General features: G+C 41.6%; 2 protein-coding genes across 2 annotated transcripts; both read right to left on the bottom strand.

Moving 5' to 3' along the window:
• Positions 1-1251: 1251 nt before the first annotated feature.
• On the bottom strand, positions 1252-6515 carry LOC104342710 (sulfotransferase 6B1). Its single transcript, XM_009946391.2, has 7 exons — positions 6314-6515; positions 5307-5452; positions 4757-4846; positions 3587-3713; positions 3084-3178; positions 2511-2667; positions 1252-1382 (listed from the first exon to the last, which is right to left on the bottom strand). The coding sequence occupies exons 1-7, from the start codon at positions 6513-6515 to the stop codon at positions 1252-1254; spliced, it is 948 nt and encodes a 315-aa protein (XP_009944693.1).
• Positions 6516-11793: 5278 nt separating this feature from the next.
• Positions 11794-18702, bottom strand: LOC104342709 (sulfotransferase 6B1). The gene is made up of 7 exons (XM_009946389.2): positions 18501-18702; positions 16885-17012; positions 16144-16233; positions 15369-15495; positions 14475-14569; positions 12901-13057; positions 11794-11924 (listed from the first exon to the last, which is right to left on the bottom strand). Exons 1-7 carry the CDS (start codon positions 18700-18702, stop codon positions 11794-11796), a joined length of 930 nt encoding a protein of 309 aa, XP_009944691.2.
• Positions 18703-19528: the final 826 nt, after the last annotated feature.

Consider the following 19528-nt stretch of genomic DNA (forward strand, 5'->3'; position numbering starts at 1 on the left):
CCTCAGTTCAAGAAAGACAGGGAACTGCTTGAAAGAGTCCAGCACAGAACCACAAGGATGGTTCAGGGGGTGGAACATCTCCCTTCTGATGAAAGGCTGAGGGAGCTGGCTCTCTTTAGCTTGGAGAAGAGGAGACTGAGGGGTGACCTCACTAATGTTTATAAACATTACGTAAAAGGCGAGTGTCAGGAGGATGGAGCTGGGCTCTTCTCGGTGATGTCCAATGATAGGAGAAGGGGCAACAGGTGCAAGCTGGAGCATAGGAGGTTCTGCATTAACACAAGGAAAAACTGTTTCACTGTGAGGGTGGCAGAGCGCTGGGACAGGCTGCCCAGAGAGGCTGTGGAGTCTCCTTCTCTGGAGACATTCAAAACCCGCCTGTTCTTGTTCCTGTCTGACCTACTCTAGGTGGTCCTGCTCTGGCAGGGGGTTTGGACTAGATGATCTTTTGAGGTCCCTTCCAACCCCTAACATTCTGTGATTCTGTGATTCTGTGAACAAATGCAGCTTTAACAGTTTAGTAACAGGGTTACCAAGGGGCTTCTTTCCCCCAATCCTTCCATTCAAAACTCATGTTTTTTTCCACTTGCTGCTTACCTAACTGTCCCCAGAGAGGCCAACGTGAGCAAAACACTCCAGAAAACATGTAGCTGTTCATTACTTACGAGTTCATGGCTGTAAGAGCTCAAGAAGTTCCACCCTGCACCAAAATGAAGAGTTTGCCAAAATGTCAAAGGCCTTTCTGACCTCGCTGCACAAATGTCAACACCATGGTAGCTGTAGTAGATCTAAACCCAAATGATCATGCTCTCCCCATATACAGACATTTGGGGGTTCAGACCCATACCACAAATCCATGTCAAGCCCACTCTCTGCCAGGAGGAGAGGCCCTCCGTTTGTCCCTCTACCTCACCACTGGGCCCTGCAGGGACCTCATTCACCATCTCAGGCCATGAAGCAGCCACAGGGATACCACCACACTGGTACTATGATGCCTGTGCACTGTATCCCTCCTGGAATAATGCCAGGCACTCACTCGAGGTATGCACATATTTTATTTGGTTTCACCAAGGAAAGCACATACCCTAGACCCAGCACATGCCTAAGAACTGCCACCTGAATGCTTGGAGGTGTCAGGAGATTTCTGGGTGGTTTCGATCTTTTCTCATGTGGAGGAAAGATGGGGACTGTCGGCTTTGGACAATCATCTTTGGAGCATGACTTGTTGTCACACTGCTCATCTGCTTATTTTCAGGCCTTGCAGTACACATCATATTTCATCTTTGCTGCCAGCTTTGTTCCTCCTAGGCAGTCTTCAAATTTTTGGTCCATTTCTTCATTCTGAGCTTGAGAGAAAAGGTCTCTCCAGTTCCCAACAGCCCCTGTGTACAATAAGAAGTACCAAAACCCGAGAGAGAATAATACTTAGGCAGCAACGGGGCAGAATCATTGCCCACATGAAGCAAGTAGAATTTGATTTATGCCCCTGAGAGGTCTGATTGCCTGGGAAAGGCAAGGTAGCAAAGATAAGTAGTAAACTGCAGCCAGGCCACAGGGAGCATTGCTAGTGGGCTGCCTACATGCCTTCCCTCCCCAGAGGGGGTTTCCAAGGTGATTTCATGAAATTTTTTCACAGAAGAAAGGAGAACTTCGCAAGAGAAAGCTCATTCGTGAATACCTCCCTCTGAAGGGGGAATTTATTTGAGGTAGTGGGATAGGTGTAGAGGAAAGCAATTAAATCCTTCTTCCTCCAAGGAGTAGTGAAGGAAAGGGATTAAAGCAATCCCATGCCCATGGTAGTCAGAAATGAAAGACTCTTGATGCGATGGGAAGCAGGTGGGCTGCCCTGAGCTCTGGCCCTGACCCCAGGCATGTGAGGGACTGTCTCCAAGGCCACCACTGGCATGTCCCTTAAGAGGAACCATATTGAGACTATCCCTCAGCTCTCACTGAGTATGTAACAAGAAGATACCTGTGAGGCCAGCAGAGCAACGAGCAATGACTTCCCTTGAGGTTCAAGAGACTCTTGTCCCATTAGCACACCCCCTTCCAAAGGGGACTTCCATGAAGTGACACATGCAGCCTAGATCCAGGATCCAGGATCAGCCTCATCACCTGACCACTAGGCAATGGCCACACCACAATCCCTCTGTAGAGAAGAGTAACCATCCAGCCCAAGCAGACTTGGTGCAAAATTGTTGGCATAACCTACACCAATGTTGGCCCCTACCTTCACACCTCACTTGCCTAAATAACCGGAGCTGCCACAGGAAAATACAGCAACATATAGAAGCAATGGCTGAGGCCCTTAAGCTTGGTACTCTGGTACGTTTCTGACAAAGAGTTCCCAAGTCCCGTCAATGGTAGAAGCTTGCACAGGATGCCACAGGTGAAAACTCACCCACACTTGTCCTTCCTATCCAGCCCAGTGAGTTCATGGCTAAGTGAGGAAACCTACTCAAAACTCCTACTAAAGTTAGAAAGCAGAGCCTCCATTTGCAGAGACTTACCCTTCCGGAAGAGGATCTGTCCAAACCTTCCATGGGTTTCGTTGGATTTCTCTTTCATAGCTTGGAAACCAGTCTTCTCTGCAATTCTGTGGAAATCTTCCTCACACAGGGAGAATCCAAAGAAGGCAGCAATCCTTTTCATTCCCAATACCTGGTCCTGGCCAAAGAAACACAGCACAGAGGTAAACCCAAAAGACTTGACACCGTGGCTGTGGCTTGGAGCCAGCTCCCAGTGGGAAGCCCAGCAGAGGAGGCTGTCCCCAACAGTGTCACCAGGAATTCTAAGAGCTCTGAGAGAGAACCCACACATGGTGACCTCATCTGTAAAGCCTTTTTGTCTCTCCCAAAAGGAATTGTACCTGTGCCAGATAGGACTCCTTCCATGAACAGGCAAGGCTATCCTCCTCCTAACCCCCATGGGTCTCCCCCAAACATAAAAGAGTAACTCAGAAAGGCACACCCTCCTAAAGGTGCAGACAGGCTTGACCCAAGAATTTCTTCTTCCCCATAGCCATACATATCAGGAGGCGTGCACAGTGCATCATCAAGGAAGAGCTGGGTGAGATGCCACACCTCTTTGAGTTCCTCATAGCTTATCATCATGATCTTCTCATGGTCGATGTATTTGTTCCATTCCACTAAGTGATCAATGTAGGATCCCCAGGCCACTGCAGACAAAGAATAGACATAGCTGTGTAGAATATTCCCCAAAACAGACCCTTATCAAATCAGAGCACTCAGCCTAGACAGCTCTCTAAGCATGGCACCAGGATGGTGAAGTGGTGACCAGCTCAATATGTCTGTTCTTTTGGCTGAGGTCCATGCAGGATCCCCCAGCTGAACCAGAAGCAGGAAATGAAAAGTCAGGCTAAAGCTTTCTCATGATCTCTCTGTTTCGAGTTAGAGACAAAAGAAACTCTGATTCTCTGGTACTCCCTGTTTCCTCTGTAACATCGACCTATCTGCCTGTCCTGGGAGTGCCTTGGTAAGGTATGTTGGAGTAGGATTCCCACACACAAGGTCCTGTGTATAACCCTCATGTAAGGAGGAATGCCAGAGGATGCAGGGCAAAGTACCTTTCCCATTCATGAAGGCTGCAAAGTACTCATCCCAGGAGGCAAAGGATGGCAGCACTGGCATGTTGTTGTAGAAGTGGTAATAGGAGACAGCTGTGTCTTTGGGGTTCCGAACTAGCACAAGGATCTAGAGGAAGAAAACACATAATTTGGTTCTAATTGGCGACTGACCAAAACGTCGTCTTCTCAACACATCACATAGAATCATAGAATCATTTAGGTTGGAAAAGAACTTGAAGATCATCAAGTCCAACCATAAATCTAACACTGCCAAGTCCACCACTAAACCTACACATCTTTTAAATACCTCCAGGGATGATGACTCCAGCACTTCCCTGGGCAGCCTGTTCCAATGCTTGATAATGCTTTCAGTGAAGATATTTTTTCTAATATTCAACTTAAACCTCCCCTGGTGCAACTTGAGGCCATTTCCTCTTGTCCTATCACTAGTTACGTGGGAGAAGAGACCAACATCCACCTCACTACAACCTCGTTTCAGGTAGCTGTAGAAAGCAATAAGGTCTCCCCTCAGCCTCCTTTTCTCCAGGCTAAACAACCCCAGTTCCCCCAGCTGCTCTTCATAAGACTTGTTTTCTAGCTTGTCTTCACCAACTTCATTGCTCCTCTTTGGATGCACTCCAGCACCTCAATGTCTGTCTTGCAGTGAGGGGCCCAAAACTGCACGCAGTATTTGAATTGCAGCCTCACAGCCCGAGTACAGGGGCACAGTCACCTCCCTACTCCTGCTGGCCACACTATTTCTGATACAGGCCAGGATGCTCTTTGCCTTCTTGTCCACCTGGGCACACTGCCAGCTCATGTTCAGCTGGGTTTCAACCAGCACCCCCAGGTGCTTTTCTGCCGGGCAGATTTCCAGCCACTCATCCCCAAGCCTGTAGCGCTGCATAGAGTTGTTGTGACCCAAGTGCAGGACCTGGTACTTGGCCTTTTAAACCTCATACAATTGGCCTCAGCCCATCGATCCAGCCTGTGCAGATCCCTCTGCAGAGCCTTCCTACCCTTGAGCAGATCAACACTCCCACCCAACTTGGTGTCACCTGCAAAATTACTTGTCCACTAACCAGTGCAGAAAACACATCTCATACAGACAGAGGAAAGCTAATTTGGGATGGAAAAGCTTTTGCAGTGTGCTGCAAAGAGAAGACTCACCTTAGCCTTGCTTTGGAGAATGGATGAGGGCAGGAGATGTGGTGGCAGATGGGTTACTATAATTCTTCTGGACGGCAGTTTCTTCATCCTCTTTAAAGCAAGTGGGAAGAAATGTGACAGGACAGAAGTAGCTTATTGAGTCACATGTGCCTTTTCAGAAATTATGGGTAATAAGAAAAGCTGAGGCCATAGAAGAAGGATGTTATCACGTGCAAAACCCACAGGGGCACACTAGTTGTTAAGGCTTCTGGAGCCTCTGCCACAGAGCACCATTTCACATGAGACAGACTTGAGGACAGGATTTCCAAGAGAAAGCTCTTACAGATCAAACCCATGGGGTGCAGGGCTGGAGCCCCCTATGGCTTCTCAGCACTGTCTGTGCTCTGAGGCTTTTGCATTGAGCCACCAAGGGCAACAGCACATGCTACTTATGCAGACCATAGCTGTTGTTAAGGCTCTAGGCTCTCCATTACCTCTGAGATCAGCCATCACCTTTCAGCTGTTTCTACCTGTAAGAAGAGCAGTGCCAATATTTTGAGTTCCTGCCAACCTCATATATCCCAGGATCTCCAAATTCTAGACGTGGAAATGCCTCTAGCTTCTTTTCAGCATTTATTCTCTCTTTCAGTTCTTCTTCTGTATATTTGGCATCTGTTGATTCCAACTCCCTCACCATTTGGTCAAGCCAGTTGGTTCCTGAAAGAATAAAGACACCAGTAGCACATCCATTTGACTGCACTTTTTCATGCCAACCTGGTTGACGGGATATCCTGTCAAACTAATTGACACTTTGTACTTTAGGCTGTCAACAGGTGGATGTGCTGGTTTTGTCTGGGACAGAGTTAATTTTCCTCATAGTAGCTGGTATGGGGCTGTGTTTTGGATTTGTGCTGGAAACGGCGTTGATAACACAGGGGTGTTTTCATTATTGCTGAGCAGCGCTTACACAGAGTCAAGGCCTCTTTCTGCTTCTCACCCCACCCCACCAGAGAGCAGGCTGGGGGTGCATGAGAAGTTGGGAGGGGACACAGCTGGGATAGCTGACCCCATCTAACCAAAGGGACATTCCACACCATATGATGTCATGCTCAGCAATAAAAGCTGGGGGAAGAAGAAGGAAGGGGGAATGTTGGGAGTGATGGTGTTTGTCTTCCCAAGTAACCATTATGTGTGATGGAGCCCTGCACAGTCTGACTGCATAGAAGTAAAACAAACAAACAAAACAATACACCCCCCCCAAAAAAAACACTATAGTGGGAAAACACTGCAATAGACTTCCAGTGGGTGGTGAATCTCCTCCCTTGAAGTTTTAAAACTCCTCTGGACAAAGCCTTGAGCAACCAAACCTGACTTTGAAGGTTAGGTCTTTCCCCTGCTTTGAGCAGGAGGTTGTATTACTTGACCTCCAGAGATGCCTTATAACTTAAATTTATGTTCCTATGAAGTCTGGTGTCACCGCAAGCTTTTCTTAGGTATTATTGCTGTATTAAATGGTGGCACAAACTTCTGGATCGCAGTAATGTGTACTTGACTACTTATCAAGAAAAAAACACTCACCTGTTTTAGGGTAGCCTGCCAGAATCACGTCATCACTCCTGGTTTCAAAGGATTTCAGAGCTTCCAAAGTTTCTGGGCTGCTAACTGTAGCAGGGTATAAAATACCTCTGTAAGAAAAAAGCATACCTTCTGGGGGAATCGTTTCACTCTGTGAAAAACAATTTTCCATTATTTCAATGGCTCTTTCACTATTTCTGCTCATGTTTGTATCCCTCTTTTCAAACAAACAGATACACTCTGTCTTTCTGCAATGCAGAAAAGCTTTATGCAACACACTAGCAAATCAGATAGGGCGTTCACTCAGGAGCAAAGGCACAAGTCATTGATTAACTCTGTGCTCTGTAAAATCCTTTTGAAATTACAGGTCTGGAGACTGAAAATAGTGACACAGAGTCTTTCATGAGAAGCTCTGATACTGTTGCAAACCTGCAGTGGTAAGAAAAACTTATCTACACAAAGTTAGATAAGTAGAGATGTCCTTTATTAATTAGGAAAGAAAGCACGCACAGTGCGCACAGTGCTATTATTTCCAGTGGGTGGTGAATCTCCTCCCTCGAAGTTTTAAAACGCCTCTGGACAAAGCCTTGAGCAACAACTGTGAGACCTGGAAGATTGCTTACAGTTACCTACAAAGAATCATTTAAAGTTGTTTTTCTGGTCTCCCAAAATGCAGAACCATCAAAATAGACCATTCTATTGGAAATATTTTCTCTAACAGTGCTGTTTTACTCATAAAAACTGGAGACATCATTCATATATTATGCCTTCTGCAAGCTTTGTTATTGTTTTCAGTTTTCTGTCCATATATTTACTGAGTTGCAAAGGAAAATATCCTCCCATTTGCCAGCACTAAAGAGTAAAAGCATCAAGAAATTAGTATTTTTCTTCCTGCCTCCACAGCCAGCTGCCTGAATCCTGAGGGAGCCAGATCACTAGAACACCTCAACAGGAAATCTAAGAACCTGTCACCTGAGCCACTGGGCACACGGGTGCCTCCCGGTCCTTTTACCCTTGGACCCTGATCTCTGCTTATGAGCAGGGCCCTTGATGCTGTCACAGCCACCTGGCCCACTGCCGCAGGCAGGCTGTACGATGGTGGCACAGCTCACATGGTCCCCAGGAAACACTCTGAGTTGTTCAATTCATCTACACGAAAATCTTCCTTGGATGGAAATCCTGTTAGCAAGAGCATTTGCAGTACAGCACAGAGAAGATTCATCTTTACCCTTGTTTTGGAAAACGGGCATGAGGTGGGAGATGGGTTAGTATAATTTTTCTGGTTTCTTCTATGTAAGCATCCTTTTCAGCGGAAATATATTATTTCAGGAATCATAAGTAACAAAAAAGACTAGACCAGAAAGAGAGATACTTTATTTTTTTTGGACAATTGGTAAAGATCTAGCAATGATAAAGTTTGAAAACTACTGCTATTTTGTCAGTCAGCTATGTCTTACCTTGAAAAGAGATTCCCAAGTTTTTCTAAATTGATTCTTTCACTCACTGCCTTCACCTCTGCTTACTTTTCACCCCCTCAAAATGTTACTCATCCATCAAGTCTTCTTTCCCACATTAATTTTCTGACATGGCAGCTTGCCTGTTCCATTCTCCCCTCTCCCACCTCCTTACCCCACTGAATGCAAGGGCCCACAGAATATCTGTAATGGAGCAAAAGCGTGTGAGTTGTTATTGCTCTGAATCGCTCTGTCGTTCAGGATGAGATCATAAGGGCAGAAAGAGACTGAACCCATAGTCCTAGGGTAACATAGGAGAGGACAAACTTCAGAAACAGGTCATGGTATGGTTTTCCATCAGATTTCCATTTTCCAACATGTCTACTGTTTATTTTACTTTAGGTGTTCTCCAACTAGTTTTAATCTAATTAGTTCAACAGAGTAGTGGTGATGTAGTATTATTGTCTGAGAATTACTGATAGAGCTTGTGTTTCCCTTGTGAGCAGTGTAGCACCCAGGCTTTGCAGAGGTTGTTCTCAGACTCAATAACAACTACCTACACAATCTCCCATCCAAAAATGCTGCAAGCATAACAGTTTTTGAAGATCAACAACTTCCCCTTCTTAACTAAAGTAAATGCGCTACTCACATTTACTTCTCAAAGCCCAGTGTACCTGGAAAGCCTCACTGCATATGGGGGCTCTTGTGCAATACGGGTGTCTGAAAACCCAAAAGCTGTCATGAAATTGCAATAGGATCCAGCCAGTGAGAATGCAGAATGGAAGTCTAAAACTTAATTGGAGAAAAAAAAATATCACATAAGGAAGTCAGACTTGCTAGACTCTTGCCTGTTTCATAAACTGGAGTGTTTGGTGACAATTTAATTAACGTAAGAAGAATTAACACAGACAGGGGATCGGTACGAAAGTGGAAAGCTGGTCTGCTGTGTTCCAAGATACCTACAAGTATAAATCTGGAAGGGACTTGATGTGACTTTCTAGTCCTCCCCCTGTACTGCTAAAGTTTCAAGTGTGCTTATCTCCTCCCTGCCAGATGCTTCCTTAAATTTCTCTGCAGACTCCCTAAGCAGCATTCTCCAGTTTAGACTGACCTGCAACCACAGGCTGTAAAAATTATTGCCTTTGTCTTAGGTATGATCCTTCTGTTATTGTAGACCAGAATAAGCTTTGGCCCTTTTTTTCCCCAGCATTTTCACCATGTTAGCTCTTGATGAATGTGATTCCTCAGGTCTTTTCATGCCAACTGCTGCTTGATTGGTTTGTCCCCATTAAGTACCTCTGCCTTCGGTTTCTCTTTTCTAAATGTAACATTTTACACTTACCTTTACTGAACTTCATGTTTGTCAACCTTCTTCTCAATTTGTTATGATTTTCTGAATTGTTTTCCCATTTTCCCCAGTACTTTCAGCCCTCTGTTCTGATCCCCAGACTTAAAAGTCAATCATATATGCACACGTATTGGTCTGTCCACTAGTATTAAGAACAATGTTGAATGTGACCAGGACCCACCACTAGAGGATATTGCTTCAATCGTCCTCCCAATCTTGCTGTCATCCAGTATATGCAGTTTGACCATTAGCACACTATACCACCAAGTTCATAATAGCCATGTAAACAACTGGATATTCCTGAAAGTATTACTACTGATGACCCTGCTTCTGGATGCCTTTTGTCACTGTTACATGAATTTCTAGGAACACAAGTCTACTTTCAGTACTTTAATTTCATTTGTATAAGCACATTTGTAAGTTGCCATCTCCACATATGAAGCCATAAATTTGTTGAACTAGATTGTCTCTTTTGTCATATAATCTCAGAATCTCTCTGACGCTGTCATCTATTGTATCTTCTGTCTATGGCTTATTCAAGAGAAGAAGTAAGGTGTGTCTTAAAGAAGGAACACAAACACCTTATACTTACCACCTTACTATTGTCCTTCACGGTTGATTGTTTGGTCATTTTTGCTAGTATATTTCTAGGTATCAAGTTAAGGTGACTGCCCTATTTTGATTCTTCTTTCTCAAATTTTTAAACATGACTACTATGTATGTCCTCCTCCAGGCATCTAGTACCTTTCTGGATTCTTACAGATAATTTCTAGTTGTTCAAAGACGGCTTGCATCAGGACTTTCAGATGCTGTGCTTTTGAATCCATTCATATTTTCTAAACATTTTAAGTATTATTTCTAGCATTTCTACTTCTTTGCAAACTCTGCATTTCTACATGTCCAGGCAGAATTAACCAGCTTTAGAAGAATGAAGCAAAAAGTCATTGAATACTTTATTCTTTCCTTGTGTATCTTTTATTTTTACTTCTTATCTGCTTAGGTCACGGATCTATAAACTGGGTGTGGGGTTTTTTCCTGTTTTTAACTCAACTATACTTAACCTTATTTTGCTATTTTTCCAGAACAGATCGCTGAAGTTGGTCCCCGGACAGGTCTGAAATGCTGGGTCCACAGTGCCAAATACCAACACCAGTACAAAATATCTGAGTATCGTAATGTCTTGCACCATCACCCTTGGCAACCCCATTTTCTCAATAGAGTCAGTTTCAGTGAATTTTGGCATCTTCAGTTTCAGAGAATTTCCAGTTACAGGAATTAATCTATTTCAGCATTTAAGTATTAATTTAAGTTAAAGCATATATGTAAATCAAGAATGAACAGAGAAAGTACTACTGTAGTTTTGTGGTACAAGAGCTCCGCTAGCATTAATAGTGGAAAACATCATCTTCTGTATTCACTACATTTTCTTTTCCTCTTTTATGGCCAGAGCATGGAAAACTTAAAAGCAGTTCTTAGAAGTGGCACGTAGGTGAATAGATTAAGGACTCTCTTCAAACACAAGAAAAAGACATTAACTTCATGAATTTGCTTTTTACTAACCTTTATACAGGTAGCAATATGGTCTTCAGTGGAGCAAGTACAGATTTATATGATATTAAAAAGGAAACTATTTGGTATTTTTAGGATATGAAGAGACAATTATTCATGGTTATACATAATGATAGAATTTTCGGTTCTTGGACAAGTAAGGAGGGGGTTCAGTAGCACTGCTGCCTTAGGCTTCTGGAGGGCAGTATTCCAGTACTTAAATGGCAGCTACAAAGAGGATGGAGGCTCTCCGTTCACAAGGCGCCACATGGAAAAGACAACGGGCAACAGGTACAAGCTGCACCAAGAGAGGTTTCATCTCAATATAAGAAATAAATTCTTTATAGTGAGAACAATCATTCACTGGATCAACCTCCCCAAGGATGTGGTAGAGTCCTCATCACTGGAGGTTCTCAGGATGCAACAATCTCATCTAGGCCCCCATTCCCATTAAAGGCTGGACGAGGTGGTATTTCGAGGTCCCTTCCAACCTGGGCTGTTCTATGATTATATAAAAGCAGTGCCTCTGAGTGGATCTTGCCTGTTAGCACCAGCCCATAATCTGAAATCCATCTTGAAATACTGCATTCAGAGAGATTAAAATCCCTAAGAAAGCTGTTCCCCATTCCCCTTCATTCTTCTCCCTCTAGCTTTGATCCAGTTTGTGCTGAAGTCATGGGAAAGATATCCTTTATCATTAATTAAAGTTCTGTCAGGTCTGTATTTTTGCTAGTGATCTCTCCTGTGAAGATGTTGCCTGATTTAAATGATGATTAAAAAAAAAAAAAATTCTATAAATTATAAATTGTCTAGAAAGACTGAGTTTGGCTAGAGAGAGAAAAGGGGCATTTCCTTCCAGGTGACAGCTACTGAAACAGGGCTGTTAAGTTTATCTGAATATGATTACTTGCCATCTTATTGAGGAAATGAGTGTAGCCAAAGCAAACTGAGGATCTCACCTTTAAAGCAAAAGACCACTATTTATCATTGTCACTGTAAAGGCCACTGCAATGTGATTATTACAGTAATTCTAAGGTGTGTGGATCAGTTGATCTATTTTTTTTAGTATATAGCATTCAGGTGATCTGAGAGTGCATTCGAAAGCTCTTACTCTAACCGCATTTCATTACTCTTCAGGCTTTACAGTACACTTCATACTTTAATTTAGTTCCCAGTTTAGTTCCTCCTATACGTTCTTCAAATGCTTTGTCCATTCTCTCATTATGATCTTCACTGAAAAGACTCTTCCAGTCACTTATACCACCTTCAAAAAAGCAAAGAAATTCTTGAAAAACAAGACATTTTATTATTTTTTTTCTATAGATCTGTCATTCTTGCTCCACACTAAACAGAGTTGATCCATTTTTCAAGATAAAACTTCACTCATTTTTGCACAAATATAATTTTGTGAAGCGAGTAGAGCTACAGATCTGTGAAACTGATATAATGCAAAAGGATATACACCTCTTCAGGTGTCTGAGCCCAAAAAGGAAGCCTAAAGTCCTGTTTCCCTGCAGCTTTCTACTCCAGTCAGTTATGACCAACAAGGTGAAAGACAGTGAAGGCTTGATTAAGAATACTTTGGCAGGAGGCAAAGCTGGGTTTCTGCTCCCCTAGCAGCTTGAGTTTTTATCCAGCAACTTCTTTAACATAAAATGCAGAAGTAGGTTCTCACAGCCAGGTTGGCCCTCTCGTATCTGTCCCCTACACTACAGTGCAAAAGTAGTTCCCAAGTAGTTCCCTTTTGTTGCCCCTTCTCTATGTACCTGGTTCTTGCATGCTTGGCTTACTTCTACCCTATGAGTATGAACAGCGCGTTGGCAGTGGCCCTTTCAGGAGATCCTACACTCTCCTAAAAAGTGTGATCATGCCACTCAGGCTGAGTTTGGCCCAGTTATTATGCATGCTCAGGTAAGCTTCTAATGGCTGAAGAACCAGTGATCTTGGCACAGAGACAGAGAGGAGTTCAGACACATGACAGTTCTTCCTTCGTGCCAGTCGTCTGTGGGCCTCTCAAATTTGCTCTGCTTCTCCTGCGCTGCCTGCAGCCTGCTGCCAGAGCCTTGCTGGGTCTTTTCCTCACCAGTGCTCCTTGACTAGTCTTCTCAAGCATAACAATGATAACCTGCTTGATATTAATCCGTAATGCTATTATCTGTGCAAAAAAGAAGCAAAGGATGGGCCGCCCAAGTTCTTGAGAGTGTGACATTTCTAACTCTGGACCTCTTGGAGCTTCCTACCTTTGCGAAAAAAAATATTGCCAAATGACCCATGTGTCTTCTGTGAGTTCTTCTTCATTGATTGGAAGCTGCTCCTCTCTACCACACCCTGAAGCTCTTTCTCAGTCAGGGAAATCCCAAAGAAAGCAGCTATGTTTTTCACACACAGGACTGGATTCTGAAAAGATGAATGTAACATACCATATGACATTCAAACAAATTACACTGTTTTCCAAGGTGTTCACACTTCCCTACATCTCTTTGCTGGCTACATATATAGAATATTCATAGAGTTCAGTAGGACTGGAGCAGTACACAGTGTTTCTTTTCTTCATAATTATTTCAGAGAAGATATGAGCTGGCAGTGTCATCAAGTTTGCTGATAGCACAAAACTGGGAGGAGTGACTGACACACCAGAAGGCTGTGCTGCCATTCAGAGAGACCTGGACAGGCTGGAGAGCTGGGCGAGGAGAAATTTAATGAAATACAAAAAAGGCAAGTGTAGAGTCTTGCATCTGGGAAAGAACAACCCCATGCATCAGTATTGGTTGGGGACTGAGCTGTTAGAGAGTAGCGTAGGAGAAAGGAACCTGGGAGTCCTAGTGGGCAGCAGGACGGCCATGAGCCAGCAATGTGCCCTCATGACCAAGAAGGCAAATGGCATCCTGGGGTGTGTTAGAAGGGGTGTGGTCAGTAGGTTGAGAGAAGTTCTCCTCCCCCTCTACTCTGCCCTGGTGAGATCACTTCTGGAATATTTGTCCAGTTGTGGGCCCCTCAGTTCAAGAAGGACAGGGAACTGCTTGAAAGAGTCCAGCACAGAGCCACAAAGATGGTTCAGGGGGTGGAACATCTCCCTTCTGATGAAAGGCTGAGGGAGCTGGCTCTCTTTAGCTTGGAGAAGAGGAGACTGAGGGGTGACCTCACTAATGTTTATAAACATTACGTAAAAGGCGAGTGTCAGGAGGATGGAGCTGGGCTCTTCTCGGTGATGTCCAATGACAGGACAAGGGACAATGGGTGCAAGCTGGAGCATAGGAGGTTCCGCATTAACACAAGGGAAAACTGTTTCACTGTGAGGGTGGCAGAGCGCTGGGACAGGCTGCCCAGAGAGGCTGTGGAGTCTCCTTCTCTGGAGACATTCAAAACCCGCCTGTTCGTGTTCCTGTCTGACCTACTCTAGGTGGTCCTGCTCTGGCAGGGGGTTTGGACTAGATGATCGTTCGAGGTCCCTTTCAACTCCTAACATTCTGTGATTCTGTGATTCCTATAGATCACAAAAGATTGTACATGATTTACAGTTGATCAAAATCTACACTGTTGAATATATAAAAGCTCCCCCAAAAAAGTAACTAGGGATTTTTATTTATAGAGATCTGGGCTTATATCAGAGCTAAAGAGAACACAAGAATCATTTCACAAACAAAATTTTAAAAAGGCTTTTAAGTTTGAATTTTACCTTTCCTTCCCTTAAAACAAGACTCTTTCTCATACAGCATCACACAGTTTGAATACACTACATGAATATAATGGTTAATTAGTTTAGGAACAAATGCTCTTTGAAGCATAAAATATTTGTGACTATTAATAACCTCACCTCTTTTAGATCTTCGTAAGTTATTGGCATAACATTTTCGTCATCAGCATATTTGTTCCATGAAGATATATATTCGAAGTAGCATCCCCAGGGCACTAAATAAAGCAAAAGAATCCTAAGATGAAGTATAAATGAAGATTAGACAGACTCCTTATGAAATAAACCAATTTTTACTCCTTGTTGATCCCTCAGCCATGGGCATTATTAATCATGTCTGTGCCAGAGTTTACACACTTCTGTGGGAATTACGGGTTTTGCTCCAGACTGTTCTGACATGTGCACATGTCTCAGGCGTACAATAGAATTTGTAAGTCAATACAGTAAAACTTGTTAGTATTTCAAGATGGACGTGAGTCCACTGAAAAGCTCTCAATACTCAAACCGTCTTGCAGACTCCCTTAATCTAGTTTAAAACCTTGTTTAGCCCTCCCTTCTGCTGGTTATGTGATATTCCAAACTGAAGAATTTATGCAATTTCAAACTAGTGGGATTATTTTCTCTCTTTTTTAATGCACTAGACTTAGTCCAAATCATTCCCCTGGTCCAATTTGGCTCGTAGATGTTCAGACGTCTACATAGGCAGAAGATGACAGACACTGGAGAGGAGGGGTGAAAGGGATCCAAGAGAGATAAGGAGGAACTGCTTCTTCCAAAGAAAATATTAGTTTGTGCAATTTAAAGCAGTTTGTGGAAGTGCAGTTTTGTAAAGGATTTATCCTCAGGCAGTAAGACAAGTGCTGTAAACTTTAGTTCAAAATTCTAACTTTCTGTCTTTAATCTCTGCTTTTGTACTGTAAACCAAAAAATCCTAGTGAAGCTGATTTACGAAGTACAAGTTTTTTAGACAAAGTCAAACCGTGGAATAATTGACACAGACAGAAGAATATACCATACTTTTCTTCGTCATGAAAGCTACGAAGAAATCATCCCAGGTCTCATAGGAGGGAAGAGGAGAGAAGGCATTGGAAAAATGGTAAAAAGATGTAGCTACATCTTTTGGATTGCGAATCAGCAACAATATCTAGAAAAAATTAATATATTTTGTTTGTAGAGAAAGAAATAACAGACTATATAGTATAAAGAAAACAATAACCTACTTTATAAATGCGGTTTGGGGAATTTCTAATTTCTTGTATACTACTTGCAGGAGTAGCAATTTCATTCTAAATTCAGAAGGTGAAGTATTTCACTTTGCTTCAGTACCTTGTGAAGAAGATTGCCTATAATTATTGAAATAACTTTTACAGATTAATCAAATTAATTATGCAGAATCTAAATATGTTTTGCTTGATACAAGCACCATTCATCATTTAGGTAGGGGGGGGAAATTACAACAACATAAATTCTCTCTGAACCTTGACACACTGAAGCCCTCATTTGTGACAGCACTATAAAGTATCTCCCACAGGAAATCATGTCAAAATACATTTTACTGCTGGAAGATTTGTTCCACACCCCCATCTCGCTTGTGGAGACTGATACAAAGGTGTCAATAAGGACAAACTAAAATAAATGAGAAGAATGGTAGTACTTAAACAGGCATGTAGAAATGGCCAGGCTAAACTGTTAAGTATAACAGTGATACTGAAAATTGGCAGAAAAGTACTAAATTGGCTTTAAAATAATCTGTTGGAGTGTTTGCTTTCAAGACATTGAAATCAGCACTCACCTTGGATTTATTTTTGAAGATAGAACTGGGAAGATTTTCAGGACGGAGATGAGTAACCATAAGTCTTGGAGAAGGTAATTTGTTCATTCGCTTTAATAATTGGAAGGAGGAAAGTGGACAGTTCGGTTAATACTAGTATTCTTTTAATCTAATCTTCTTTCATTTCCTTGCTAAACTTATCAACAGTTTTTGGCTCACAGAAGTACTTATTTTTTGTGAGTGTTATCTGCAGATCCTAGTGAACTGTTCTGAGTAGCTCTAATCTTCAAAAGCCCCTGAAAATGAGTGACTGCAAAAAGATTATCCATTGTTAATTCTCTTCAGTGATAATGAATTTAATATGTTCTGTTAGACAAGGGATCAAATCTAAAGGTAAAATGCAAACCCTAACTGGGGGTACATGAAAGCTGAAGGATCTCAAGGAGAGAGAGAAGGGGTGAGGAGGAGAGATAAAAGTCAGGATTTCAGTATTTGACATTTCATGAAACTCTTAAATACAAAACATACTATGTTGAATTTCTGCAATTCTTGTATATCCAATGAGTATATGCTCCTGTCAAGCCATCTGAACTGTTAATTTATCCCTCAGAATTTATCAATGCTGATGAGATTCGTCCTGACCAGATGCCATATATAGAGAAGTAGGAGAGTTCTTGTCAAACAGTGGACTATTTCACACACCATATATTCAGTATTTGAAGCACAAAATTTTGGCAACTTTCATACGTATTCTGTACCCACCTCATATTTCTCAGTGTCTCCAATTTCAAGGTATGGAAATTCATCATTCACACTGCTTTCTTTATTCTGAGTTTTCTCTTCAAATATGGCTACCAGATCACTTAAGATTTGACCTACCCAGTTTGTCCCTGAAAGGGGAAAAATACAGAATTGTTTGTAAAACCTTTAGAACAAACAGAAAATTATTTGCCAAGAAAGCCAAGAGGTAGGTAGTACTACCAGGTGAGTTGCCTGATCTCTTTTCATGTCATGCAATCACAGCTGACTATCTGGACAATCGCCTCTCAGGGTCCTACCTTTGCTCTTTATAAGAATACATTTATCCAACTCAAATGGCTCAATACATCATAAATTCACTTGCATATTGTCAATTAACTTGTATATTGTCAATTAACTAATAAAGATTCAAATAGGAAAACATGCATTAATGTAATAATTTTTTGTTGTGAGATATATATGGGGGATTGGGGTGGTAAACCTATACCTCAAAAAACTATTATATTATATAAGTTTTCTGACATACTGCACAGGGTTATCTTGGGAGGAAAGACGGGTCACAGAACTTCAACACAGAAGCAGAACTAGATCTGAAAATTGTGCTGTATGTGCTCATATTCTTTACCAATAGGCTAAAACTATCTAAAGAGACATTTCCTATATACATTCATTATATTTTTATTCAAAACATAAAAAAGAACCAGTAGAAAACTCCCATTTTTAGTTTACCATTTCCTGCCTTCTGGACACTGGATTCCCACATCTTTGTCACTACAGTCTTAATAACTTCATTCTGGTACATAGCATTTCTTCAAACAGAGAACATGATAAAAAAGCAAAAACTTTACAATCCTGTCAACTGTGACTATCTACTGTAAGACACTGTGAATCCAGTTGCTGGAGGAGAAAAACAGCTACATTAAAACGGATATGAGACACATCTAATCCAAACCTGTAGCTCTGATATGAGCCAGTATAGGGTGTTTTCAGGCAGAAGCAGCAAAGATGTAGGGTAAACTCATAACCCTAGCAAAGATCTCAACTTGACTTCCCAATAGTCAAAGATCAGTGTGACCACTTCAAGTGTTACAAAAATAATGCTCCAATAGTTATGGATTTCAGATATTCTTGACATCTATGTGAAATAAACTAAAGAATATGCAGCATGGCATGTGAAGGTACCAAAAGCTCTATTCTGTGTAAAAATATAAAGCTATTAACTTTACAAATACAAATGTGAGAGCATATCCTGCAATATCAGCACATCTAGTTATCTCTGGTGTGAGAATGGTATTTTAATTCTCTCTAATTTGTGCATTTAACTATAAAAAAGCAAAAACTTTTACATGCTATAGAAAAGAAAATAAGATGTCTTTTCCTCAGTTACTTGAAAAATTCACTATATAAAATCTTCATAATTAATATTGTTGTGCTTTTTGAGACCAAAATCAGTTCTACTAAATTTTGCGAAAATTCTAAATACTATTATTTAGTATAAGACATGATATTCTATATCATTTAATAGATATTTTATATATATATATATATATATATGTAGTACAAACTTACTTATTTGCCATTACATAATGTTACTTATGAAGTAAACAAACTGTATTCACCAGATTTAGGGTATCCTGCCAAAATGATATCATCACTTCTGGCTTCAAAGGACTCCATAGCTCTGAATACTTCAGGACTGCAAAAAGTAGTAGGGTAGAGAATCCCTTTGTAAGAAAAAAGCTGTTCATCACGATCCATTCTTTTAGCAGCAACCACTGCCTCATCTATGACATTAATAAATTTTTTTCTGGATTTCTCCATTCTTCTCTCTCTCACACACAAGCTTTGTCACAGTGTGAAATGCTATGCAGAAAAAGAGAGCCACAGATTACCTTTTATCAGGGGGTTGGGGTGGGCTGTTTTGACCTTAAGCAGCCTTAAGTAATATGAAGCTTTTGAAATCAGTAGAAGTTGAACATTAGCAAACAAGAAGACCGAGAAAATGCAATTGCAGTCTGGGTTAAAGGGCTTAACTAACTTCAAAATATCATGGCCAAAAAACCCGTAATTACAGCACACAGTTTATAAACAAAATACATCAAATAATACACAACTCCAGTCAAAGACCTTAAGTTACCTGAACCTTTTGAAATCAATAGCAGCCAAACATAAGCAAACAAGAAAATGCAATTGCATCAAAATAAAATGACCCGAATTTCAGGCTGGGGTTTTTAATCACATTCCTCATGTCCATTCCTTTCTTTCCACTACTCGCTCTGCTGGGATTTTTTTTTTTGTTATACCACCCATCATTCTCACCAAAATGGGATTAAACTTGTTGGGATTGGGAGAGAAAATGTTCAGTGTTCTAGCAACTGAGCTGTGGACCGTCCTGTGAGGGTGCTGGACTGCTCCCTCCAACTGGTACCCAGGAGGGCATGTGGACATACATACTCTTCGGCCATTGTTCAGACTGCAGTACAGAGTTCTGGCTTTCCAGTGGTTACACAGAAATTACTTGTTTATATGTACTCTTTACTTAATGAGCTCAATCACCATTTAACAACTAATCAGTCATTACTGAGTTGGTAAAGGTACTACCTCAGCTACAATCATTTATAATGCACTTCAGGTGATGAGCTTCTGA

This window comes from Leptosomus discolor, chromosome 2 (assembly GCF_034619465.1).
Source record: "Leptosomus discolor isolate bLepDis1 chromosome 2, bLepDis1.hap2, whole genome shotgun sequence".
NCBI lineage: Eukaryota > Metazoa > Chordata > Aves > Leptosomiformes > Leptosomidae > Leptosomus > Leptosomus discolor.